This window comes from Lithobates pipiens, unplaced genomic scaffold (genome assembly GCF_037356315.1).
Source record: "Lithobates pipiens isolate NorthernLeopardFrog02 unplaced genomic scaffold, aLitPip1_a1.2 Scaffold_13, whole genome shotgun sequence".
Taxonomy (NCBI): domain Eukaryota; kingdom Metazoa; phylum Chordata; class Amphibia; order Anura; family Ranidae; genus Lithobates; species Lithobates pipiens.
The window spans coordinates 444,618,629-444,645,593 of record NW_027507718.1 but is presented as its reverse complement, the minus strand read 5'-3'; the positions used below and the strand labels follow the sequence as shown (position 1 = coordinate 444,645,593).

The 26,965-nt window shown below is 39.1% G+C and overlaps 1 protein-coding gene across 8 annotated transcripts in view; it reads left to right on the top strand.

Moving 5' to 3' along the window:
* The window catches only part of SLIT2 (slit guidance ligand 2), a 401,248-nt gene that overhangs the window by 341,220 nt on the left and 33,063 nt on the right, over positions 1-26,965 (top strand). For 3 of the 8 annotated variants that reach the window (XM_077477716.1, XM_077477720.1, XM_077477724.1), the window contains 13 exons: positions 5,748-5,914; positions 8,019-8,151; positions 10,580-10,648; positions 12,955-13,026; positions 14,594-14,665; positions 15,311-15,382; positions 16,135-16,298; positions 16,993-17,025; positions 18,115-18,239; positions 18,328-18,425; positions 19,432-19,571; positions 20,363-20,389; positions 26,025-26,118. In XM_077477716.1, coding sequence (XP_077333842.1) covers positions 5,748-5,914; positions 8,019-8,151; positions 10,580-10,648; positions 12,955-13,026; positions 14,594-14,665; positions 15,311-15,382; positions 16,135-16,298; positions 16,993-17,025; positions 18,115-18,239; positions 18,328-18,425; positions 19,432-19,571; positions 20,363-20,389; positions 26,025-26,118 — 1,266 coding nt within the window. The remainder of the gene's footprint in view (positions 1-5,747; positions 5,915-8,018; positions 8,152-10,579; positions 10,649-12,954; positions 13,027-14,593; positions 14,666-15,310; positions 15,383-16,134; positions 16,299-16,992; positions 17,026-18,114; positions 18,240-18,327; positions 18,426-19,431; positions 19,572-20,362; positions 20,390-26,024; positions 26,119-26,965) is intronic. The other 5 variants (XM_077477719.1, XM_077477722.1, XM_077477721.1 and 2 more) reach the window with 3 other exon arrangements.

Below are 26,965 nucleotides of genomic sequence, written 5' to 3'. Positions count from 1 at the left end.
GCAATTCTAAATCTGCTGGGACTGCTTACCTCACAGCCAAGATGGTGGCACCCAGCGGCAGTCTCAGGACTTTGGATGTTTACACAAGGGAGGTTTTTAAGGGTAAATAACATGCGTAAAATACACATATACTTTTATGTTGTTAAAACAATTGGTCTAGAAACAGGACTCTTGAAGAGCTGAGTCTATTTTTGGCAGATCAACAGGTATTTTTTTGCCCTTGCAGGGTCTTTAAAAGAGTAGTATGGCCAAGCTTTTATTTTGCCTATATGTCTTTTGTGGGTCACAGGAGTGCATTTACTTTTGCTCTCTTGTGACCCAGATTCAGAGCTGCTCAAAGCATGGGAAGGATCCCAACAATATTGTTAGTATCCGCCTGGCTTTGGATTGACAGCTGGCTCCGCCTCTCAGCGTGCAGCCCAAGCCATCCCCTGCCCCTGCAGTGCTCACAAAGCAGTGGCTGACAATTACTGCTCTGTGCTCTGAGCAGACTGAGAGCTGAACAATCCGTGGCCATGTGATCGCTCAGTTCTTGGCCTTAGAGCTGACGTGGGTCAGCTGCAACATCACACCGATGCTGCAGCATAGAGGTAAGTATGAATGTTTTTTTTTTTTTTAACTCAAACTTATCCTTTTAAACAGTATAAAACATAGAAAAATGTGAATGTAGCCCAAAGATGTACTGCATATGTAGGGTTGCCAACCGCCAATGAATTTACTGACAGTTTATAAAAATCTGTGATTTTTTTTACAACTGCCAGTAAATTTAGGGGCTGATAATTTCATGCTGTGTTGACTTTTTAAGTGTAAATCAAGCAAATTACCTTGGTATAGGTATTGTCAGTTTTTCCATAGTATGTTTATACTGTTCAAATATTCACTGTGTTAGTTTTCAATATTTGTTCTGTAATTTCTCGGGTTGGCAGTAAAAAATGTGCTCCGCCAGTAAATGTTCCATGTTTTGTCAGTAAAAAATGTTGCGGGAGGTTGGCAACCCTGTGCATATGTCTTTTTCCAACATATGTACTTTATCCCCTAAATATACCCTGTAATGCAGTGAAAAATGTAGGGATTCGTTGTTAAAAAGAAAAAAAAGGTAGGGTTCTGAGATTTTTCAAGTAAAGAGAGGCCTTGCAAATAGATAGAAATATGGGAGAGTAAAAGAGAATACAGTAGAGAAGGGAAAATTAATTGAAAGCAAGAAAACAAAGAATTAGGAGTAGAAAATAAATGTGAGAATAAGAAAAACATTAAAGGGACAAGATTGAGAAAGCTGTGCAGATACAAGAAAGATGCTGAGAATAGGAAAAACAGAATGAAATGAAACTGAGGTACATATAGAAAAGATTAAGATCAATAAGACCATTTCCTTAATTTTAAAAGTAGACACAAAAATGTTAATAAACGTTTAGTAATTTGGATATTTTAATAAAGTTATGAATACATTTTAAGTCTGAAGGGGAAGATATACAATGAAGACTATGTTCATTAAGACTAAGTTCCATTGGTTCTACAGTAAAAAAATATTTAGGACGTAAAAGTCTGAGGACAGAGTGAGCAATAAAAACCTGGCAAAGTTCTAACCCTTCCCCGGAGTCCCACTTTAAGTTTTTTTGTGGAATTGGTGTGATGAAGAGTACTCGCGGCTGCAAAATAGCCTCTTTTGCAGGCACGTATTAGGTGACAGGTACACTTTAAAACAGAATGGATTGTCATTATGTTAAATTCCCAGCTATTTCCGTGGGTCACAAGGACCAATAAGACTCTTACTTCTTCATCTATATGAAATGTGACACTATACACCTAGCCGCAAATTTCCGAAAATGAAAGATGGCATGTTTATGAAGGGAAGGAATGTCAGTAGAGAAGGAATGAAGTGCTGAGATGCCAGGGTTACGGGGGATTGCGAGGGAATTCATTTCTGTAACTGGCATGTAATCAAGTCTGCTGTCAGTTTGAATTGGAAAACTGCTCCGTGACGCTGCAGACGAGATGGAAATCTCAAGTAGACAAATTAATGAAATTGCGCTTGTCAGTTAAAATACAATAACAAAAAAAGTAATCCGCCTTCGTTCCTCTATCAGGTGGCTGCTTTGTGTGAGAGGTGTGGTTTAGCAGAGAGTCAGATTGGGTACAAACTGAAATAACCTGTTAAATGAGCTGAATAGGGATTCATGACAATCTGAATGCTAGCTCGTGTGAATCACTGAAAGGATATCCAGAGCCTGGCTCTGAGGAACAAAGGTTCACTGCTGGCTTAGCTCAATATATTCCAAAAAGTGACAGTTTATAGATGCGCCAAGATTATTTGTATGAGTTTAACTCTGTATACACAAGACAGCAAGAGATGCGTACGGTTTACTACAGACCTATTGGGAGAGTTGATTTACTAAAATAATTTAAACTGTTCATTATGGAAAGTATCTGTCAAGTGGATGTTCACTAAGCTTGGCAAATAAGGTAAAGCTGTGTTCACTTCAATCATCCAATCATATACCAGGAAACGTTCTGTTTTTATTTCCCATGTGCATTATTGGATAAACAAAGCAAACACAACTTTACTGAGCTCATACTTGCTCAGTGAACAGCCTCTTCCCATTTAGTAAATCAACTCTAAGGCCAACCCTAGACAGTCCGAATCTCAGCCAGTTCAGCAGGAACCAGCCGAGATTCGAACCATGTATGAGCAGGCTGAATGTGCCAAGTTGATTGATCAACTTGGGTGCAACCAGCCTACCATATTTTGCATGTGATTATCACTAATGGCTAGTATAGCCGCTAGCAATAAGCACTGTTTTCTCCCAGATGCTGACAGCTTCCTTAACTCCAAAAACATTCTGGTAGGTTAATTGGCTCCTGTCTAAATTGGTCCTAGTATGTGTATGTATGCATGTGAGATAGGGACCTTAGATTGTAGGCTCCACAAGAGCAGGGACTGATGTGAATGTACAATATGTAAAGGGCTGCATTTAATATTCACCGCTACTGTATATAAATACCTGTAATGGGGATTCAGATACTCCAGCGGTGTCTTCGAACTGAAAATGGGTATCTGCTGTGCCACCAGGAGTGCTTAATATTAATATATAAATATATATATATATATATATATATATATATATATATATATATATATATATATATATATATATATATATATATATATATATATATATATATAATGAGAAACAGCAGACAATAGGCTTAATTCAGAAGCTAACAGGCAGGATATTTATACCTATTTTCAACAAGGTGAGTTCTTTTAGGCTCCAATGGGATTTCGAAAATTATAGTCAGATGGCTAAATTAGACCACATATCCTTGTGAGCATTATAAAGCAAATTACATACCATTGCTTCCTGCATTCTGATATGGTAACCGATACTCACGTTATACCTATAATTATACAGAACATAAACATGTCATGGTAAAAAAAAAACATATTTTGTTCATTTACAGATGCCTAGAAGGTTCAAAGTTACCAAAAAAAGGATACCATAAAATACCTATAATTTATTTCACAACTTTATAATAACATGTACACTATTCTTTATGCTAGAGTAAATATTGAATAAAGTGCTAGTGCAATAAGGGGGTATAGACAGTAACAAAGTGCTAAAATACCAAGTGAAAATACAAATGATTCCTATAAACAGTGAACATCCATAATCATAGGTGAAATCTTAATCATAAAGATCAATAAAATATACAAATCTTTATGATTAAGATTCCACCTATGGTTATGGATGTTCACTGTTTATAGGAATCATTTGTATTTTCACTTGGTATTTTAGCAACTTTTTACTGTCTATACCCCTTTATTGCACTAGCACTTTATTCACTTAGTTATTTCACAGCGCAAACACCAGTATTTACTCTTTTACCTCCCTATCTTTCAAGGATCAGCTAACCGGGTGTTTGCTGCAGTGTACCCCTTGCTTTGTTGTTGTTTTTTTGACAACGCGGGAGTTACACATTTATTCTATTCTTTATACTAAATATGTAATAATATACTGTAAAGGTTGGGTGTTAAATGTAGATCAGCATTAATATTTTTAGTGGTTAATTAGTGCAACTTATTTATATATATCTCCATATATATATAGATATAAGATATAAAAGGAGAGAAAGCTGTAAAAGAAAGAGGACCTTAACTGGTTTGGATAAACGCTGAGGCTGCCTGTAGGGACCTTAAGTTAGATAGACATTTCACTGGTTTCTACAAGTAACACCATTATTTTCCTTTTTGCTGGCAGCTGAAAATACAACAGCATTTAAATGGCAATATGAAACAGTTTGTTTGTCAGTTAGTATATTTTTTTGTTTTATAATGTCGGGGAGAACAAAAGGACAGATAATTTTTTGTTGACAGGGGATTGTGCTGTATTTTTACATCTGGAAACTATAATTACCAATATATAATAAAATGTAAAAACCTTCATGAATTAAACTAAATGTACCCATCTAAGACATTTTAAAGTTTATGTAATGCAGAGCATTAGTCCAAAAAATGTGTAGTAATGATGATCATCACTATTACCAAGAACATTATTGTTATCATTCTTTAAAAATAATTATATTTGTCATCAACTGATCCAGTCCAGGCTTATGTAGAGAATATAATACAGCTGGTGGTCAAAAAAATAAAAAAAAAGTCTGGACTATTGGAATCTAGCTCTGTGGTATGTACGATTGGTTTAAAAAAAATACAAGAAACACTATAAATTTAAAATAGTTGCTTTAAAATAGATAGAACACAATTTATCTATTTTCCCAGATAATCACAAAAATCCCTCTGCAACTTTAACATGAATGTTACTTCAAAAGCGATGTTCAGGATTTTAACATCTACAAATTTCATTAAAATAATACCTGGTAATACTACCATGAAGGCCCTTGTTCAGGAACTCCCTTAAATAGGGTGAAAATGCTATAATCAACATGCTTAAAGGAGTTGTAAAGGCAGAAGGTTCTTTTTATCTTAATGCCTTCTATGCACCCTCCTAATTACTTACTTGAGCCCCATCTCTCTCCAGCAATGTCCACGAATGTCTAAGCCACCCGGGACACTCCTCCTGATTGGTTGAGGGTGCCATTGGCTCCCACGGCTGTCAATCAAAGTTTGTCAGCCAATCAGGGGAGAGAGGGGGTGGGGCTGGGTCTGGGCTAGGGCTCCGTGTCTGAATGGACACACAGAGATGTGACTCGGTTCCAGTGACCCCATAGGAAGCTGCTAATTGTGAGGGCATTCGATAGGAGGGAGGGGCCAGAAGTAGCAAGGAGGGACCCAAGTAGAGGAGGATCCAGGCTGCTCTGTGCAAACCAACTGCACAAAGGAGGTAAGTATAACACAAGATTACCCAGGCATTCCCTGAAGTTGCTTCAAAGTTACATCAGTCCGCACCCATTACGCACTAAAGTTGCCTGACTTTCAGGTTGCAGCAGTGCGAACTGAGCCTAACTGATGCCTCCACCAGGAACTGAAGCAATGACATGCCGCTGCCGCTGGAGAGTACATGTAGACAAGATGTGATTGTAAAGATGCTGGATGGGATCAGCAGCGCAGAGAAAAAAAACATGAACATGAATGAAAATAGTGTATTCTAAAAGACACCAGTGTATGACACACTTTAGCAAAATAAATGTTATGCAGTTGGGCGTTACATCTACTTTAAGTATCAAGTCTTCTTTATTGCATACTTGCTATTGCCTGTGGATAAAATGTGAATTGTCATTTTCTATTAAAGGAACCTTCTGGGAAACCCATTTAACTGTAACTGTCACCTGGCCTGGCTGGGAAACTGGCTCAGGAAGAAACGTATTGTGACTGGAAATCCAAGATGCCAAAAACCATACTTCTTGAAGGAGATTCCCATACAAGATGTTGCAATACAGGACTTTACCTGTGATGAGGGTAAGAAATAAACTACTATAATATATTGTGTTCGATCATATATGGATTACTATAGGATTAACTCTATAATAGAAATAGAAAAATTATGATGGAGGCTTTGGTGAGCAACAAACCTCCCAGTTGTCCTGATTTAAGAAGAGCGTTTCTATATTTCCAACCTTGGAAATTGGTATGCTTTTTTAGCAAATTATGGCCTTCTTGGTCTTGTTACATTAGGCAGTTTTTGTCACAGTTCAAATGTCTTTGGACTACAGTATAAAACAACATTTACAAATCTTTTTCAAGAGCAGTTCTGAATTAGCTGCTTGTACAGTAGAGGAAATGTTTCAAATCTGCTGAGGCCAGAAGGTTTATTCCATTTACTTTAGTGTGTGTTTTTTATTGTTTTTCTGCTGGCAGAGCAGAGCTGACTGAGTAGGCATTTCAGAGGTTCTCTGGGTGGTACTGCAGCCTCTTGTCCGTCATTCTGTACTTAGCACCCTCTGTCCTTTAGATCTAAATTTCTGTATCTGGGGGAGGAAGGTAACATGAATAATTTCTTTATAAATGATCAGAACTCTGTATAAATAGACTGCAATAGTGAAGTGACTATTTAGATTGCAGAGAGACTTTGATTGAGCCCATGACCAGAAGATTGTAAGGTTCCATAATTCCAGGTTAGTGCATGATTTTATGCAGCAGAATGGCTTGATGTACCCTGGCAAATCTGTATAAAAACTAAAACCTGGACATGTTGGTTGTTTGTATATGAAAAATTATGCTATTTGTGTATACACTATACAGAGTATATATGTGTATGTATGTTACTGACTGGCAGGATTGTGGTCACCTGGGTTTCTCCCATAAACATGGCGAGGGGCATCAGGGTTTATGATCGAAGTCAAGAAAATAAACGCTTGTCTGTTTGCATTCATTTTTCGTCCAATCTGTTTTCTAAAGCCTTGTACACACGGTCGGAGAATCCGTCGGAATGTGTCCTATCGGACCGTGTCGTCGGATAATCCGACTGTGTGTGGTATGCATCGGACTGATTCCGTCCGACGGAATCTCCGTCGGACCCAATTTTCCAACATGTTGGAAATATTTCCCGACTAACTGGGCCGGTCGGACCTAATCCGATCATGTGTAGAGCATTTTGATCGGACCAAGTGCCACGCATGCTCAGATCAAATTCCTACATCAAAGCTATTGGCTACTAGCCTGAATGTAGTCCCATCATAACGAAATTACATCATCACGTTCTGAAAGATCGGATTTTTCGCCAACTTTGTCCGACCGTGTGTATGCAACAGTTTCGGACAAGATCCGACGGACAAAATCCGACGGGCAGAATCCAACGGATTTGGTTGTGGAAATCTCCGACCGTGTGTACAGGGGCTAACAGGGCGCTCATCTGTTCAAAACAATGGATGTTCACAGAAGTGGATGAAAACAGATGTAAATGGATGATTGTCCATTTTTATTCATTTTTCCATGGGAATGCATTTATGTCCATTTTTAATCCATCAAAGGATGGATGAAAAACAGAGGAATGTTCCATATGTGTGAAAGGGCCCTTTTCTCTCTTCTGTGGGAGCTAAACAAATTGACTGCTGGCAGAAGGCTAAAAAAGGTGCTGCCTGTTGATCTTTGCAAACCCATTAGGTAATACGCTGTTAGTCAGGAACTGACCTGAATTTGATTAGTGGCTTGGATGAGCTGATTTTTTTTGTTTATTTGATGGTATGGACTTGCTGTACAAAGCCCTCTTGAACCAAAGCTCTATGTGTTTGCTGCCTTGCTGTCTCATGCATGGTTTAACGCCACCAATACCAGGTCAAACTTCCTCCCTTTACAATATGTATCTTGCAGATGACTATCCTGCAAATTCACAAATATATGCACACATCTTGTGTAAAATGACTGTCTATGTATCTTCTCCATCTCCAGACCCCCATTTGAAAGGCTCAGGACTCTGTTAAAGACTTTAATGACTAGAGCACAATGAAGTTGCCCTAGACTCAGACTGAATCACAAATAAAAGGAAAATGAAATAGTAATCGGTTTGTGTTTTATTTCAAGCATGATTTATTGATCATCACTGTTTTTTCTTTGTGAACTTCAGGCAATGATGACAACACTTGCTCACCACTTGCTCGTTGCCCAGCAGAATGTACCTGCTTAGATACAGTTGTTCGCTGCAGTAACAAAGGGCTAAAAGCATTGCCTAAGGGTATTCCTAAGGATGTCACAGAGCTGTAAGTAATAACACATCTTATTTTAGTTACTGTGTTTAAAGAATTTTACTCTGTAAAAAGGCGGGTGCTATTTTAAAACTAGGAAGTGTAAGGCCGCGTACACACGCGCGGACTGTTGGCCCAACTTTGTCCGTCCAACAGTTTGAGCGAACAGTCCGCTCAAACTTAGCATGGACGGACATGGCCACACACGACGGACGAACAGTTTGCTGAAACCGTGCGCGATGACGTGAACGGCACGTACGACGGGACGAAAAATACGACGTCCTATACACTGCAATGCAACCTTCCGACGTGGAAATCCTTTCTGAGCATGCGCGAGACTTAGTTGGCCGAACAAGCCTACACACGAGCGAACAGTCCGCTGAAACCTTGTTTCAGCGGACAGTTTTTCGGAATTTCCGTAAGACCTTGTTCGGCCAACTGTCCGCTGAAACTGTCCGCTGAAGCCCCACACACGAGCGGACTGTCCGCCCAAACACTGTTCAGCGGACAAGGTTGGGCGAACAGTCCGCGCGTGTGTACGCGGCCTTACTATCCTTACAATAAAAGAACAGCTAAGATTAAAGTGATATTAAACCTTTATTTTGTTTTATAAAGTTTTTTCAGCAGCTGCTTTTATTAATGTGTATGCAGCTTCTTTATCTCTTAATACTTGCCTATGTTCCAGTTTAAAGTGGACATAAACTGCTGAATTAGATTTTTACCTACAGGTAAGCTTATAATAAAACTTACCTGTAGGTAAAATGAATATCTCCTAAATGTGCACCATTTAGGAGATATACCAGTAAGCAACAGCAACCCATGCCATTCCTTCAGAGCTCTGTGCCACAGCCGTGACTCCTGCACATATGCGCAGGAGTGACATCATTGCGGCTCGACCATTCAAGTGGCTGCAGCAGGTTAACCCGGAAGAAAGACCAGATGAAGCTGGGAAACCTGGGCAGCAGTAACAGCGCACTGCTGGAGGGCTTTGTTTCAAGGTAAGTCTTTCATAATGTGCTGGTATGTGATGCATACCAGCACATTATGCCTTTAACTTGCAGGGGAAAAATCATTTTTTTCTTTTAAAGTTTACTACTACTTTAAGCTGGCGCCATGACCACAGCCCAATGTTTCCTGTTTCATGGTGGCTTCTTCCTCTTGGAGCATTCTAGAGAGCCACAACTGCATGCAGGAACTGGAGAAACACTCTATACACTGTGTGCATTAATAGAAACACACAGTCCTATAGCTAAGGACAGCAAGGCACTCCCTTGATCCTCCCTCTTCTTCCTCCTCCCATCTCCAAATCTATTATAGACTGGCTGGTAACTGCACTAATTCTTACCTGGGAAGACCAGGTGTTTAGGGAGGCAGCACTGAGAGAGTAGGAACCTGCAGCATTGAAAGCTGTAAACTACAACTCCCTGGTAAGAATCTTAACATAGATGCTGGAGATTGTGTATTTTGTTGTGCTCAATGTGTTAAACTAAAAAACTGAGGGTTTAATATTGCTTTTAGGCAAGTTAAGTGAGGAGGAGCTGCCACCCAGAAATTAAGTTTGTGAGTAAGATTTGGCTAGAGTTCTACCTTAGATTTCATTGATACTTATACTGGCGCTGTCATTTATTAGTTTTCATGTTCTCCCTGTGCTTGCATGGGTTTCCTCCAGGTACTCCGGTTTCCTCTCACAATCCAAAGGCGTGTTAATAGGTTAATTGTCCCTAGTATGTTTATGTATGAATGTGAGAATAGGGACCTTAGATTGTAAGCTCCTTGAGGGCAGGAACTGATGTGCACAATATATATGTAAAGTGCTGTGTAAATTATTGGTTCTATATAAGTACCTGTGATAAATAAATAAAATAAATATTAGACTTGGACCACAAATGACTAAATTGTCATAATAATGTGGCTTCCACATATACTTTCCAATGTACATGTATATATATATTATTTTATAAATAATTAGCGAACAGTCCTATGCTATGCTGAAAAAATGTACTTTGTATTGTATGTAAGGAGGCCAAAACAAATCCATGCGTACTTGGAGAGAATTTACAAAATCTTAGTAGATAGTGTTCTGGGTCAGATTGCAAACTAGCACCCCAGGGCTGCTAGACACAAAGTGCTTTCTCCATAGCCATCAGGCTTCTGCTATGTTACATGGTCATTCTACACACTACTGCTTTACAGTCGAGACCATCTTTAAACCTTTATAAAAACTTCAACAAAATAGAAGGCAGCAGATTTGTTCTACAGATAATGCATTATGCATGCTGCTGACTCAGAAAATACATTTATAAGCTTTAGTACTTTTGCATTTTCATAGCACTCTCACCATCATTTATCTTGCTGCCTCTGGGATTGCAGAAAATTTACCTTGATGTGAAACCTTTTAATGCTTCTGCACAGTGATGGATTTTGTTCCATATTTGTATTATAGGTACCTGGATGGAAATCAGTTTAACCTTGTCCCGAAGGAGCTATCCAATTATAGGCACTTGACACTTATGTGAGTAAAAGTAGCTATCGCTTTCTGCAGTGTTAGGGACCAGAGTTTTATGTTCTTTTATTTTTTTAATGACTTGTTTATAATAAAAGGGTTCTCCAGTCTTTTCTAGCTGTTAATTATTATTATTTATTTTTTTTAAGAAGTAATTCTGAAAGAGCATTCTTCCCACAGAAAGAATCTGTTAGGTTTATCAACCAAAGGCTTCTATATAACAATCTAAACAAGCACCAAATCCAGTTACTATGTGTTGCACAAGCCTCAAAGTAAACAAAAAAACTTCCTTTAGCTTCCCTGACTGAACCAAATTCCAAATTCACCATAATTTGTGTCTCCCATTCTCCCCATCCCAGACGCTACAGCTCACAGTTGTTGGGTTTCAGCAACAGAGGTCAATCCAGAAAGCAGTAGGTAGGACTAGGTGTTGTCAGGTGCTGACAGACAAGCTACAGAGAATGAGACCCCCCCCCCCCCAAAGCTCTTGTTGTTGCTTCTAGAGATACAACTTAAAGAAGAGCTTCAGGCTACCACCCCCCCCCCCCCAACAAAAAAGTCAACAGCTACAAATACTGTAACTGCTGACTTTTAATGTAAAGACAGTCACCTGTCCAGGGATCTAGCAATGTCCTCACCTGAACCGATTCTTCAATTGGCTTCGGGTGCAAGCCCCGGAATCTCTAGTAAGAGAAACAGGAAGCCTTGTGGCTCACAGACAGTTTCCTACTGTGCATGCATGAGCCGCACTGTGCTTTGTGAATGGTGCGAACCAACGATATGTGTGTGAACTTCTCACAGCCACCGCTGAGTGCTGGCTGGGAAGGAAGCTTGTCTATGCTCCAGGCAATGGCAAAGAGTGACTAGGTGTCCCAGGTGCGACACATCATGTCAGGACCTGCTGTATGATAGTAAACGCGGACTTGGCCTGGCAGGGGTCCAGGCTGAGACTGTCATTTACCATCATGTAGCAGATCTTGACCTGATGTGCGGCTCCCAGGACACCTAGTCATTCTCTGCCTTGTGAATGGCCCCATAGTCTTCTGGTACCTGTGATGTGTCCCAGAAGACTGTGGGGGAAGGAGGAGGGTGATCTAAGCCAGAAGTGGGAGTGGGTATCTGTCAAAACCAGGCCCCCATCCCAAAAAAAAAAATGCCAAATGGGGCAGTGGAATGGGGAGGATTGAAACAAGCAGAACTTCCCCTTTTGGGTGAAGTATAACTTTAATGGCCTGGTTCACACCTGAGAACTGAATCAGGATAAAGTTTGGCCGTCACAGTCAACTTATAGTCAGTGTCTCTCTAGGGCATCTTAAGTACGTGGAATTGGTCTATGAATCTGTTCCTTTCACAAAAGAACAATAGACTATTGGCTGAAAAATATATATGATGGATAGCATTTAAGCTGGGAACAGCGGGAAAAGAATATCTATTTGTAGCCTATAGTTATCAAATAAAATGCTGCACTATTGCTGACTATTTTTTCTCCTCTCAAAAACTTTATTCCACAAGAACAGTGCATTTTAAACAACACTGTCCACTACACCCTGCTGCTCCTCCATGCCAATGCATTTCACGCCTCTGTAGTAGGCCAAGCTATGTTTACCAAGCATAAATTGTTAATGGAGGAGTAGGTTGAGAGGGCGCAGTATCAATCCATAAAATGTTCAACTTGTGGTTATTTTTCATTTATTATTTTTTCTTGACAGGCCACTTTTTGAAATTAGTAAGTGATTTAACAAATTAACTTTAGGAGAAAAGGGATGTGAATCCTGTTATTCATCTGTGCCTAGGGCTGCATTACGTCTACATGCAACTCTGGCAACCACCTTGTAGTCTAATAGAGGTGATTTAGTGTAGGTTGTGAGTGTGTATATGTGCTGTGTATCAGTTTTACCAGAGTAAAGTGATATTGACATTATCCTATCATCTTTCTGACATCATCTTATCCTAATGCTTCCTGTCTGACATCCCTTATCTGTAGTGTGTTTCACTGTGGAATGGTTAGTCTAATACACTAAAAGGGCAAAGATGGCACTCCAAAGTGATTGAAACTACCAACGGCTGCATTAGCTTTTAGTTCTAAAATACAATTCCAAAAAAACGTGTATTTTTTTAGCTTTGAAAACCACTCTCAGCACAATCAATTACAGTGATAAAGCCAAATAAAAGAAACTGAATGTTTTTATTGTTCTTCATTAGTGTATTAAAGCTTTAAAGTGCAGTTTTTTAGTTTTATCTGCTAAACTCTTACTGAGCTGTATGTGGTGTTAGAGATAGAGATGTTGTAATATAACTATTTTTTATTTTTTCAGTGACCTGAGCAATAACAGAATCAGCACTCTGTCCAATCATAGCTTCAGCAATATGACACAGCTTCTCACCTTGTAAGTATTGTGACTGTACTATTTTCTATAGCAGTGAGTGTGACCTGCTGACTGCCTACCTGTTCACTTAGGTGTGCAGCCTCTATATTAGATTTTAGGATGATAGTGCTGTTTACTAAAACAGAAGAAGACAGATTTTTTTTTTTTTTTTTTTTTTATTTAAATCGCAATATGCGTAATAAGATTTTTCCTCTTATACTTTTGTAATTTTAGCCTCACAACTATGCATCAGAGAAACCATTTAAGTATGTTCACGGAAGTGAATAATTATACATTATTGCCAGACATCTCTATGTAGCTCTGTCCTTTAACTGTCAAATGAACCAGTTTGAGGATGACACAGAGCATGGTTTGGAATTAATTCTGTGTGTAGCCAAGACTTTTTTCATGATAGAGTAGGAAAATTTTAGAAATGCTGTAAATATCCGATGGTCCTAGTCAAAGGCAGTCAAAGAAAGTGATTTGAAAACTCTTAAATGGAGACATATCAGAAAAAAAAAAATTAGTACAGTGGCCAATGGTTAGACTCTCAACCAGGTTTTTATTGCTGTCTTTGTCTTCTTGACCTGGTAGCAGTCTCAGTGACACTAGGGTGTCACTGAGACACACTTTTAAGCCTAGTACACATGATCAGAAAATCATGCAAAAAATACCACTTTCGAAGCAATCATACTATAATCTGATTGTTAGTACATAGCTTTCAAGAGCAGATCATAACAGTTCATCTAAAATTATCTGAAAGAACAAACACAACATTTTTCTCATACAATACCAGAGCATATGATTTGCATTTAATCAGTACAGTTCTCGTCCAAAAATAGAATATACAATACATTACATCACTTCTGAAGGTGTATTGTGTCGTACGAGAATTTTCATAAGTTGAGTAACCTCTTCATTTTCGATATGGAGACTAGCATGCAAAAAAAAACAGACGATCATTCATCTGATATTCTCATCGTGTGTATGAGGCTTAAGGGCAACACTGTTTTTATACCCACAGACAAAAAATAACCTAAAAGAGATTCTAACCCTTCTCCACTCTGTACTTCAAAATAAAAAAAAAAGATCTGACTGGAATTGGGCTTTACAGGGTTGGACTCTCCAAACCAAAGGTGATTTATGCTGTTGGATGAAATCACCCACTAGCTTGATATATTACCAAGGGCGACAGCAGATCTCTCTGACAGAGCTGAGAACTCACTAAGAGGAGAAGACCCAGTGTTGTCTTTTATATTTCGTACAACATATTTAATAGGGAAAGTGGAACCCCCTTGTAATGCCATAACAGGGCTTAGGGCCTCAAGTACAGAGATCTCACTAGAGTTTTCAAGAAATAGAAAAAGCTGACGAGGGACGAAACTATTAATCATTTCAGTCTATAATCCCAAAAGTTTGTGGTGCATGCATTACAAATATACCTCTCATTTTTAGACAACTGCCTATCAGCATTTGTGTAGTTACAATGCTCCCAGCAATTGCAGATTTGCTATATAGAGTATATAAAGATAGTAACATGAAATGTTGCCTAACATACTTCTATTCATTACTAATTTATGTTTTACAGGATTCTAAGTTACAATCGACTAAGATGCATTCCTCTACGGGCTTTCAGTGGACTTAACTCCCTAAGACTCCTGTAAGTAACAGCCTGGCCTATCTATTCGGATTAGGAAAATAGTAGTGGAACTGCCAAAGGAAATAGAAATTGTAAGAACTAGTCATGTGACATGTAAAAAATTTAACAATATCATTTTCATAGGGTGTATAGCATATATTTTTGCCATTTTGTTTTTCCATGACAGCTTATTAGAATGCATTATTAAATTGGCTAGTGGATGCAGGAGAATGTAAACATCTGCCTAGCCATTAGGGCAACATCACTATCATTCTTTTGGCCTAATTATCAGAGTAGGGTCTGGTGCTTAATAAAATTTTATTTTACTGCATCATATTTAATGTCAATGAAATAAAGTTTAGAGTTTCATTACATTCCACTAATTAGTTTGTTTCTAAATACAAATAAACAAACTGTTTCTTATCTCTTTGTAATCTTACAGAATATATTGAGGCTAATCAGAGCTCAGGTGCCTTAGATCAGGACTCACGCACTCTTTAATTCACCAGCCCTTTCGAGTAATGCCAATATAACAATACATAGCTTGCACATCTCCTTCCTATAGTTTTCATGAGCAGATCCAGTGTCTTTACATAAGTCTATACGATGCTGTAGATACCTTTATATTTATTGTTAGAATAATTATGCCTTTCTTTTGTACCACAGATCCCTCCATGGCAATGATGTATCCTCTGTACCACAAGGAGCATTCAATGACCTCTCCTCCCTGTCACACTTGTAAGTTTATTTATTTAGACTGAACTTGGAATGTGAGGAAAACAGCCCAAACAATTATGAAAATTAAGTTACTATGTAGTTTTACACTTTTGTAGCATTACACACATGAAAAAAATTGATTACGGTAATATTTGGGTAAGCTGCCTCTTCTGCTACATTGATTGGACATTGGCCCGAAAGCGTCCATATTGGTTAAATGCACCAAGCAGGGGTCAGGCTTCCTTATTACTGATTGAAAACAAAACTCCTCCTTGGCCCTCCATAATTCTGGCCACAGTCAAATTGGTGTTAAACCCAAAGCTTAAGGTAAGGGTTCAGAAGTGTCTGTAGAAGTAATTGGGGTTTCCATTGAATTATTATCTTTAAATCATGTATAGTAGTGCATTTTTGCAAGCTTTTAGTAAGACATATTCTGTATAAATGGATATACAGTATGTGCACTATGCTTATCATACACTTACTACAAACTACATTACATGTGGGCAATTTGAGCTACCTTGCATTGCCTTGTCAAAGTTAATTCATATGAAATAATGTTTTTCTTTTTTCTCTCAGCTCATGTAAAAGAATTTTATAATAGAAAGTGTCATTATTTGCTTCTACAGCTTTATAGGGATTAGGGCTGACAGTCAAAAAAAAACTGCTTATACTTTACGCACTATGCAGAGAAACTTAGCCCAGAATATTACACAGTTCTCTCCGCAACTCATACTCTATGCTGACAAGAATGTCTCATCTCTATCCTGTTCCAGGGCCATCGGGGCAAACCCTCTGCACTGCGACTGTAACTTGCAATGGTTGTCGGAATGGGTGAAGTCTGAATACAAGGAGCCTGGTATTGCTAGGTGTGCTGGACCTGGGGACCTGGCAGAAAAACTGCTTCTTACTACTCCATCCAAAAAGTTCACATGTCATGGTAATTTCACAATCTCTTCTTCTATTACTTGTGCTGTTTTCATTGAGTTTGTCCTACATATTGCACAATAGCTAGTTTAAGCAAAATAAAGGTTGACAACGTGCACTTTATGTGGTGTTCCTAGTATAAATTTTGAAAAAAATATTTTAGCCACAGAGTGAAATTCTGTGATTCACCAGAATAAAAATAAGTTAGCTTCCTTTCCATAAAAAAAACCTCTGTGCTTTTTATTATACAGTGAAAACATCTCAAATTCACTGATTAGTTGTCTGTTCAGTCTTCTCAACTGTCCAGGATATCCCGTTTCCAGAAACTGATTTGGGCTAGGGTATATGTTGGGGTAAGATGTCATTTGTCTTGGCATTTAATTCAGGACTTTTGGTAAGTATTCTAATGAAAAAATTAAAATGGCAAAGGTAGAAAAGGGCGACAGCAAATGACCAACTCAGGGGGAGGTATGTACCCATCTGATATAAGTTGACATTGTCTTTAATATAAACGTTGTTTTATGCTAAGGTTATCAAAACATCTATATTAAATTGTAATTTATTTTATTTATTACCACTAGTCACACAATTCTACAGGAAATATGTGTTCACCATGTCACTTGTTAGTCTATTGAAATTTTTTTTTTGTGCGACATCTAATAATTTTTCAATCTTTCACTTTTGGCCTTGTGATAACCATCCCTTAGAAATTCCAGGGCCTTGTGGTTTTCTGGTTCCAGGTAAGGGTTCCTGACCCCACAGCATTAAGACAACCACTTTCACCTTCTGGATTTTCCTAAGATGTCTTCCCAAATTCAAACACGCATGTCATGTTCCTCCCCGTGTCTCTGTCCTGTATTACAATTCACTGATGTAAACTATTCCTTTGTTTACCTTGGTACAGTGCTGACACAGAGCTAGATGTTACTGTGGTTTCAGCTTCTATTCTTTACAAACTTTAAAGACATTCTCCATAAAAGCTGTAATTAAAGTACAACTAAAGGAAAACTTTTTTTTTTTTTTTTTTAGTTTTCGACTGGAGAGACATTAGAACACCTGTCAGTTTTTATTGCTGTCTGTGCTACCGTTAGGGAGATTTACCCTCTCTATTTGTCCTGTATACTGGTAATATTGAAAGTGAAAGAATAAGAAAGTCCCAAATTTTGAGTTGTCTTGAGAAAAATAATAGAGGGGGAAATCTTCCAATGGGGACACTAGTTATGGTGACCTGGGGGTGCCCAGGGGGGTTCCCTTAATTTGCATTGATTTTTGCTCACTTCCTGTTTTGAGTATGATACAGGAAGTGAAGAGAAATCTCCCAATGAAACACAGATGACAAAAAATAAACTAACAGGGGTTTTTCTACTTCAAGGAGCAAACAATGTTTTTATGCAACTGGGTTGTTTTTAAATGTAAACTGAAAGAGTTGTCTCTATGTTATTGAGGATCGGGGCACAAAGTTACAACATTTTTAAATAGTGACAGTTATTTTTACCATAGGTTTTTATAGAATGAACCTAGTGTACAAGGTTGGTACCTAAGTGCATTGTGAAAATAGAATGGGTTCACTTTGTCTACCTGAATGGCACTTTTTTCATGGTTTGGCTCATGTTTTATTCATACTACATTTAAAGTATGATGTAGCGCTATACAGTACAATACTTTAGTATACAGTGCTACACTTTGTTGCTCAAGTCTGCAATTTTTCCTGCATGGCTGTTCTCTACCTGGATTTAGATTTTTTGTAACATTTTGTACCTTTATCGTTATTGGTCACACATTTCTTTAACTTGGATTATAACACCAACATTGCATTCTCACTTTTTTAGGACCAGTGGATGTCAACATTCTTGCCAAATGTAACCCATGTTTATCAAATCCCTGCAAAAATGAGGGCACCTGCAACAATGACCCAGTTGACTTCTATCGCTGTACATGTCCCTATGGCTTTAAGGTACTGTATGGCTTTAGATATACAGAGCGGTGTGTTGACATGGTCATATGCACTTGGATGGATGATGGACTCTTCATTGTATTTACAGGGTCAAGACTGTGATGTACCTATCCATGCTTGTATCAGCAACCCATGTAAACATGGAGGAACTTGCCACTTGAAGGAAGGAGATAAAGATGGATATTGGTAGGTTTTCTTTCACACTGTACTGTATATATGAATATGAGAAGACATGATGCTTAGGGCCTTGGTAACTTTAGGACCTGTTATGCATTGAATCCCTAGTGTCCAGAACTGGCCTTAGCCTAGGGAAAGAAATAATAAAATCTCATAATGATGGTGGCACATTTTATTTTCTTGTGATGTAGTTCAACTAATTTCCCCTGTTGATGTTGCTGGTAATTGGCAGCAGGGGTGGCTGAAATATTGTATTCAATAACCACAGAACAGCTGTGAATGTCTATAATCACAGTTGTGATTACTGCATCTTCTCTGTAGTGTCACTCCATAGGAACGTATCCAGGGACAAACATGAGGGGTGACATTAGCATGTCATATAGAGCCATTCACAAGGTGCACCTGTAGCATCAAATTCTCAACCATAAAAACAGAATACGTAGGACCTACAGACACCACAATCCGGGCATAGTGGAGATACCTGGTTTATCCTTCAAATAATGCTGTTATCATCAGGCAATATATAATTGTTAAAGCATTTTGATCATTCACAAATTGTAGATTGCATTTTTACTTTGTATCCCACATTTGGTAATGATTAAGCAGACCCATTTCCAGTTCTACATACCAACTTCCTCCAAACGGTATTGGTAATAAGTTTGATGAGCTGACACTTCTGAACATGTGTTGGATTTTTGTTCCAAAGTATTAATTTCTCATTGCTTCCACATGCAGTTAACAAATGTGTCAAGTTGGAAGTTGCAGATGTGAGCTGTTGAACTTCATTCATACACTTGACATTTCTTTCTCTGCATGACCTCTCATTCGCCCTTCTTACAGCCATGGTAGTGGAAAATTGTATCATGAGAGGCTATGCTGCCTCTTTTTGATGGGTTCCACTCCAGGAAAAATGCATCATTCAGACACTACTGTGGCAGTTGGTTTTTTGTTACAAAAAAAAAGAGATAACTGCCATCATGTGTAACCTCCACCTTCTGTACCTGCTTGCTTCAAGGTGCACCTGTGCAGATGGCTTTGAAGGTGAAAACTGCGAGGTGAACATTGACGACTGTGAAGATAATGACTGTGAGAATAATTCCACTTGTGTGGATGGAATCAACAACTACACCTGCCTCTGTCCACCAGAATACACAGGTGAGTCTCATGAATCTTAATTTAAGTAATGAAGGGCTCACTTTACTGTATTAGATGTTCAAATGTAGGCTGCATACACACTACGCTCTGTAACTGTTTATTGTATTCTAAGCATGAGATTCACTCAGCAGATAGGTGACTGTTGCTCACCTTGTAAGCTTCAATGAGATAATGTTGCATGGTAGTTGTTTATACACCAGGATATTGTTTTATCACTGAATGCTAGCAGGTGTGGATGGCCATGCACTCTGTCTTTTGAGGTTTAAACCATTGTAGGGAATTGTCATAACCATAATGCATATAGTATGTGCTCCAATCAACTAGCTGCTGTTCAAAGCAATACTTACCATAAGAGTAGTTGTGTGTACATAGCCTGGTACAGGTGTTTGACAATTCTGCTGCAAATGTTAATGTATTCAATGTAACTACAGTGTAATTCATCCATGGATTGCAGCCAGACTGTGACTCTATGGCATGCTGGGACTTCTAGCTCCACAAAGCAAGGGCCGCATGTTACCTGCCTCTGCTGTAATGCATTCATCAGCAATTGCCGTAATAAGTAATGTCCTCATATTGTCTTCCGCTATAAACTGTCCCCTGTCTCTCTTCCATTCTATTTAGTAAATGTGCATTTTCCTGCTACTACTAATCATTGTTCTGCTTATAGTAAAAGCTAAGCTGTCTGTGCATATCATTGCCTTTGTGCTCTTTTCATTGTTGCTGGCTTGACATGCTGTGTTGTTTCCAATAAACACATATGTATCTTGTCTCTTCTGTCTTTGTTGCACAAGCTGCTAATCTGAATGAGGTGGAAAAAGGTCAGTCTTCCTTCATCCTTTTCTCCTACTTCTTGTGGTATGCCGCTAATAATTAAGTCACAGTACAATCAGTCCACCTGTTGCCATCACTCTGTTCTTTGTCTAAAATAATCCAATATGCTACCCTAATCTTTGGGGACAGTTTTACTTCTATTAATAAAATATAAATGTGCAACCATGACATGAGCAAACTATGCCACACAGAATATGAAACAAATCAGAGGTAAGCGATGAATAAAAAAAGGGCACCTTATAGTAGACCCGTCCCCCCCGCCATGTACTCCTTTATAAATCTCATAACAATCCAAAGCAAGAAGGTGGATAGGGATAGTCATTCCCTGAGAGCAATTTGAGGGTACCCTTTTTAGTAACCAACTCAAAAGGTAAAACATTGTGTATAGTGTAAAGCAGTCACTGGTAAGTTCTACCCCTCCCCCTTCCCAATGTGGATTTTAAAGGATGTATTTCATTATCATTCTACAACCACCCTTAGTGCTAAAATACTAGTTGTATTGCTATGGTTAATTTAAAATAATGGTGCTGTCAGGTTAAGAGTTCAAAACATGTATCTAGAATTAACGGATACAGTTTTTAAAGCATGTGTTGATGCATGTTTCCTAAAATATTGGCATTTGAGCTTTATGCACCTAGTAGTTGAAAAGAAGTATGTGTTTCGGACATACACAGAACAGCCCCCTCAGGGCTATAAGGGTATATTGATCTGAATACATCAGTACACATCAGCTCCAAGTCTTTTCTTCACTCTGTCATGAATGTTGTCTGCTATGTTTGACCTGGTCCTGGAGCTTCAGGCCCATTGACTGTCATTGCTCTTGTTGAATGGCTTCCTGCCAGCTTGGAGAGCAGACTGTCACCTGAAATTTCGCTAGAGCTGGATGCAGAAACACATAGGCTTACATCTACCCATTCTCTAATATGAAGATGTGATTGGAAACCTCCTCACTGTCTCCAAACCTTTATTAGTGTGAGCTAAAGGGTGTATAGCACCATCTAAACAAGCATCCAGGTACAGATGAGCCTCATGAAGGTCATCGGATGCAAACATATGAAATATCAGCTTTGGATTGATTATAAAGGTGTATATGTCCAAATAAATTGTTGTTATGCCTTAATGTTCATATTTCCTCTGATACAATGCCAGCTAAAATATGATCAAAGAGAATAAAAGGCACTGCTCACCAACCCAATACATTAGTATGAAGATGAATCTGGCCTTAGCCAGTACTGCTTCAGCCATGTCCCCCTGACATGTTTCCCCTCGCTCACCAGGGCTTGGTCCCAGAGGCTGTCCAACCCCCGGCGAGCAGGGTGAAACATGTCAGGGGGGTGTGGCTGGAGCAGCGCTGGCTGAGGCCACATTCATCTACATACATATGTACTGAGTTGGTGAGTGGCACCTTTTCTTTTCTTTAATAATGCTTTTTTACCTCTAAATGGAGCAGTGACGTCAACTCCCTTCACTGTAATTGGCAGGAAGATCTCTGTCCCAGCTTAGAGCGGCACTGCACGTTTCATTTGGACCAGCTACAATATGTTATTTTCAATGTTAATAAAATTTGCACATATGAGCTTTAAAAAAAGTGCTACAGCAATGTGTTATAGTGCTAGGGCAAGGAAGCCTATTAACATGTAAGTACACTATATTACCAAAAGTATTGTGACACACATGGACTTTAATGGCATCCCAGTCTTGGTCCATAGGGTTAAATATTGAGTTGGCCCACCCTTTGCAGCTATAACATCTTCAACTTTTCTGGGAAGGCTGTCCATAAGGTTTAGGAGTTTGACCATTCTTCCAGAAGCGCATTTGTGAGGTCACTGATGTGGACAAGAAGGCCTGGCTCGCAGTCTCCCCTCAAATTAATTTCAAAGGTGTTCTTTTGGGTTGAGGTGCAAACCAGTCAAATTCCTCCATCCCAAACTCGCTCATTCATGTCTTTGTGGGCCTTGCTTTGTACACTGGTGCACAGTCATGTTTGAAGTGGCCATCTCCAAACTGTTCCCACAAGGTTGGGAGCATGCAATTGTCCAAAATATCTTGGTATGCTGACGCCTTAAGAATTCTCTTCACTTGAACTAAGGGGCCAAGCCCAACCCCTGAAAAACAGGCCCAAACCATAACCCCCCCTCCAGCAAATGATTCGGACCAGTGCACAAAGCAAGGTCCATAAAAACATGAATGAGTGAGTTTGGGGTGGAGTAACTTGACTGGCCTGTACAGAGCCCTGACCTCAACCTGATAGAACACCGTTGGGATGAATTAGAGCAGAGACTGCGAGCCAGGCCTTCTCGTCAATATCAGTGCCAGACCTCACCAATGTGCTTCTGTAAACATGGTCAAACATTCCCATAGACACACTCCTAACCCTTGTGGACAGCCTTCCCAGAAGAGTTGAAGCTGTTATAGCTGCAAAGGGTGGGCCAATTCAATATTGAACCCCACGGACTAAGACTGGGATGCCATTAAAGTTCAAGTGTGTGTAAAGGCAGCGTATGTTTATGGCTGTGGATGAAACCAAAGCATTGGTGGAAACCCAGGCATGGGAAAAACATTTTCAGCAGCTGTAGGCTAGATAGCACACCTGAGCTCAGGGTAATACTATTCATTTATGGGAAAAATGCATGCCTTTGCTTGTTGGATCAAAGCCCAACACCTCAACACTTTAAAGCATACGTGCTAATCACTGAGCCACCTTGTTGCCACATATATATATTTAATTCCGTTTTTTTTTGCTCTTCAAACATTTTACGCTTACCTCCCAGTTACAGCTTCTGAAGGGTTTCTAAGTGTCCAGTCATTCAATAAGAATATACAGTACATTGCTCGATATGCCTTTTATATCAGTCAAGGTTTCACACAGCTTCCCATCCCCGTGGGGGAAAACTCATAGTTCTAAATGCTTTTTACAAATTGTATTCTTCTAAATCTCTCATGCGTGTAACTACTGTAGCAACATTAAGCACAGAGCAAGGTAATTACAATATGTAAGAAGTCTGTCAGTGTCGGCTGATTTGCAGGTGAGCAGAGCTCGGAGCAGATTGTAATATATATATTTATGTTACTAGTCGTCTCAAGTAACATGAAAGTGCCCCTCAAGGTAGAATTCATGCGAGTCAAGTCATCTATTGCAAAGTCCCATAATCTGGAGGCAGTTCTCCAACGCCGCACGCTGTTGAACTAAGTTAATTATTCCACTACATAAAAAGATACGTTTTGTCTTTCAGTACATTGTGGCAGGGGATAACTACAGCAGGTGTTCCTTCCAAACTGAGAATGGGCTTTCATAAAGCTGTCAGAGTAACTTAGTGCATTGCTAGGAAACTCAAGCAAGCTTAGCCCAGGGATGCTTACTTCCTAGTCATTGGGAAAACAACTGCCACGGGGCACACGGCTGTATCAAAGCTACACACAAAATGTTTTTTAATATGTAACAGTAAGATGTGTTGGAGATACCCTGTACCATGGTTATTTACTCTGTGTTCTCGGCATGTCTTCTTAATTAAGTAGAAATTATAGCCCAAGTTTACTATTTTCACATACATTATTAGGCATATTTGCTGTCCACTTCCTTTGTTATTTTATATATATATATATATATATATATCAATTGCAATGTTACATTTATGCATGTTACATCTATTTAACAGACAATTTAATTATTTAAACAGTTGTGCATAAGTACTTATCTATAGATTAAGTATTAATTTATGTGTGTTTTATTTAAAGGTATGTTAAAAGGGGCCACTTTTTAAGGTTGTTTTTCACATAAAGGATTGATGTCTAGTCTAGTGGCTTTTATTCTTCTAATTTATTGTCCCCTACCAATTTTACTGGTGACAATTATTCATTGTTACATCCAATCCCTAGTATGCACACCAAAAAGGCAATCCTGCTATATAATCAATCAAGCTATATAATCAATAACAATCCTGATATATAATCATATTAAATCTGAATGCCAGCCTTACCTTCAGTCTTTCACAGTTGTACAGAATCTTCTACTGAAATTGCTAACCCTGATTTCACTGCATACTTTGAGCAAGTCAGATAAAGCCTGCCTCATTTCCTTGTTGTAGGATGTCCAACATCACCTAGCCCTCTCTTCCATAGCCTGGCTACCTTTAGTACACCAGGGAAGGCAAAATACAAGCAAATTAAACTTCAGATTTGAGAATTACCATGACAGAAGACCTAGGTCATTGTAATTTTTGAGTTGAAAAGTTTTTACGTCGTTCTGAGTGCCTAAACTATGGTAAAGCAAACATATGTATTTGTTTGAAAATCCCCCAAAAAATAAAATTGTGCAACAAAAATAGCAGCAGCAGTATAAGGCTCGGTTCACACAGGGGCGACTTGTCCAGGCGACTTAGCCGCCTGACAAGTCACGCTCCGTTCTGTACCATGGAACCGTTCTAAGTCGGAGCGACTCAAGTCGCTCCGACTTAGAAAAGAGGTTCCTGTACTACTTTTGGGGCGACTTCAGGCGACTTGCATTGACTTCTATACAGAAGTCGTTTTGCAAGTCGCCGCTGAAGTCGTTTGCAGGTCACGTCTGTGAGTCGCGCTGCAAGTCGTGCCGCCCCTGTGTGAACCGAGCCTTAATGTGAGCTCAACAGCAATACTACACTTGTGCTTAATAGGGCAAGTGACCACAATTGAGATAGGTGGTCAACATTCAGGGTGAGTTTATGCCCATGTGGGGCACCTGGTCTGATCACTAAGCAGTGGAGCACCGATCTGTACATTTGGAATTTGAGCACAAGCACTTTTCTTTCACAATTCATGGGACTTTATCATTCATTTTTTTTTATCTATTTATTTTTTGGTAACATGGATTAATTATTCTTTATAATATAGCGCAATGTTTGTTTACATTTCTGATATGTATTTGTTTGCAGAGGTGATGCGGGCACTTTAGTTATAATCTGTGCTGTTCTTTGGGTAATATGTTAGTCATACACTGTTTGTTTCCTTTATCTATGCTACACAGTGCAGATAGATGAATCCCCCGCTGAAACTGCTGTATTTTGACAGCTGCCCTTGCCTTGCTGTCAAAATGCCCAAACACCGGCTGCATCTGATTGGATGCAGCCACTTTTTTGGGTGACAGTTTTCCGCTCAGTGACTTAAATTTTTCAATTTTGGAATGTTTGGTGGAGGCGACTGACAGGGTCACCTACAGAGAGAACTTTTTGATGAACTGGCTAAAATTTGATCAGTGAATGAGCAGCTTTAGCCAATGGTTATAAAAAAACTGTAAGTGCATGGGTTCTGCTTATCAGAGTGTGTTTGTGCACTATAGACACCAATTTGGCTCAAACCAGAGGCAGTCTGGAAATCTGAATCTTATTGGTCATTGTAGAACAAGGAAGACCCCTTTTATTTTAAATACTTTCAATAACTGAGACCAAGGAATGCTATGTATTTATAGAACATATTTTATTATCTGTATATAGCTAGAGAATGGCCCACACATTCCCCAGATGATCCAACGATATATCAGTTACACATGTGAGCATAACAAAAAAAATATGAAATGAATTCTGATTTGCTACATGGCATTGAATAAAAATGGTCAGCACTGTAAATGTTTTGCATCATTTTGTATTACAGGAGAACTATGTGAAGAGAAGCTGGATTTCTGCTCCCAGGAAGTAAACCCATGTCTGCACGACTCCAAATGCATCTTGATACCAAAAGGATACAAGTGAGTGTTTAATGTAAGAAAAAGGTTGCTCTAGTGGTTTGGTCTGTGTCCTTGGTCATCCAATTTATTCACGCATACATAAAAATAAACATATACTTGCAATTAAGGATGAGCTCCGGCGTGTTCGCACACCCCACGTACAGAGCCTGCCAGGAAGTCGACACTGCGCTAATCATAGGCAGTGAGACATTTCCCGATCTCTGCAGCCGTGCATCGGGACAATGTCTCACTGCCTGTGATTAGTGCAGCACAGTGCCGACTTCCTGGTGGGCTCTGCACGTGGGCTGTGCAAACACGCCACAGCTCATCCTTACTTTCAATCAATGAGCATCTCCATTTTCTGCTAATTGACTACCCTATAAACTGTAGGGATGAGTACATAATAGTTCAGTGGTCTCAAATTGAGGTCCACTGGCCGTTTGCAGCCCTTTGCTTGTATTTATCTGACCCTTGGGGCACTATTCCTCTTACTGATATGAAGCATTAGTCCACTGCTGTTTACCCCCACTGATTCATTTTCTAGTTTCATTGGGATTAGTTAGTCCAGCCCCCCCTACAGTCTAAAGGATAGTAAACTTTGTTTATAAAGTTTGGAGAACCCTGTAGTAGATGAAAATGCATTTACCGCTTTTCATGCAATAGGAGTAGCTTACTTGCTGACCAGTAACCAAAACCATAAGGGTTTGTGTACATGCTTGTGTTTGAGGGCCTTATTGCTCTAAAGCCCCATACACACTATCAGTTTTTCTGCAGATTTTTTCCTTCAGGTTTACCAAAACTATGTATTGCAACGGCCTGCCTGATTGCATACAAATTGAAACTCCTAAGGTTTGACCTCATATTATAT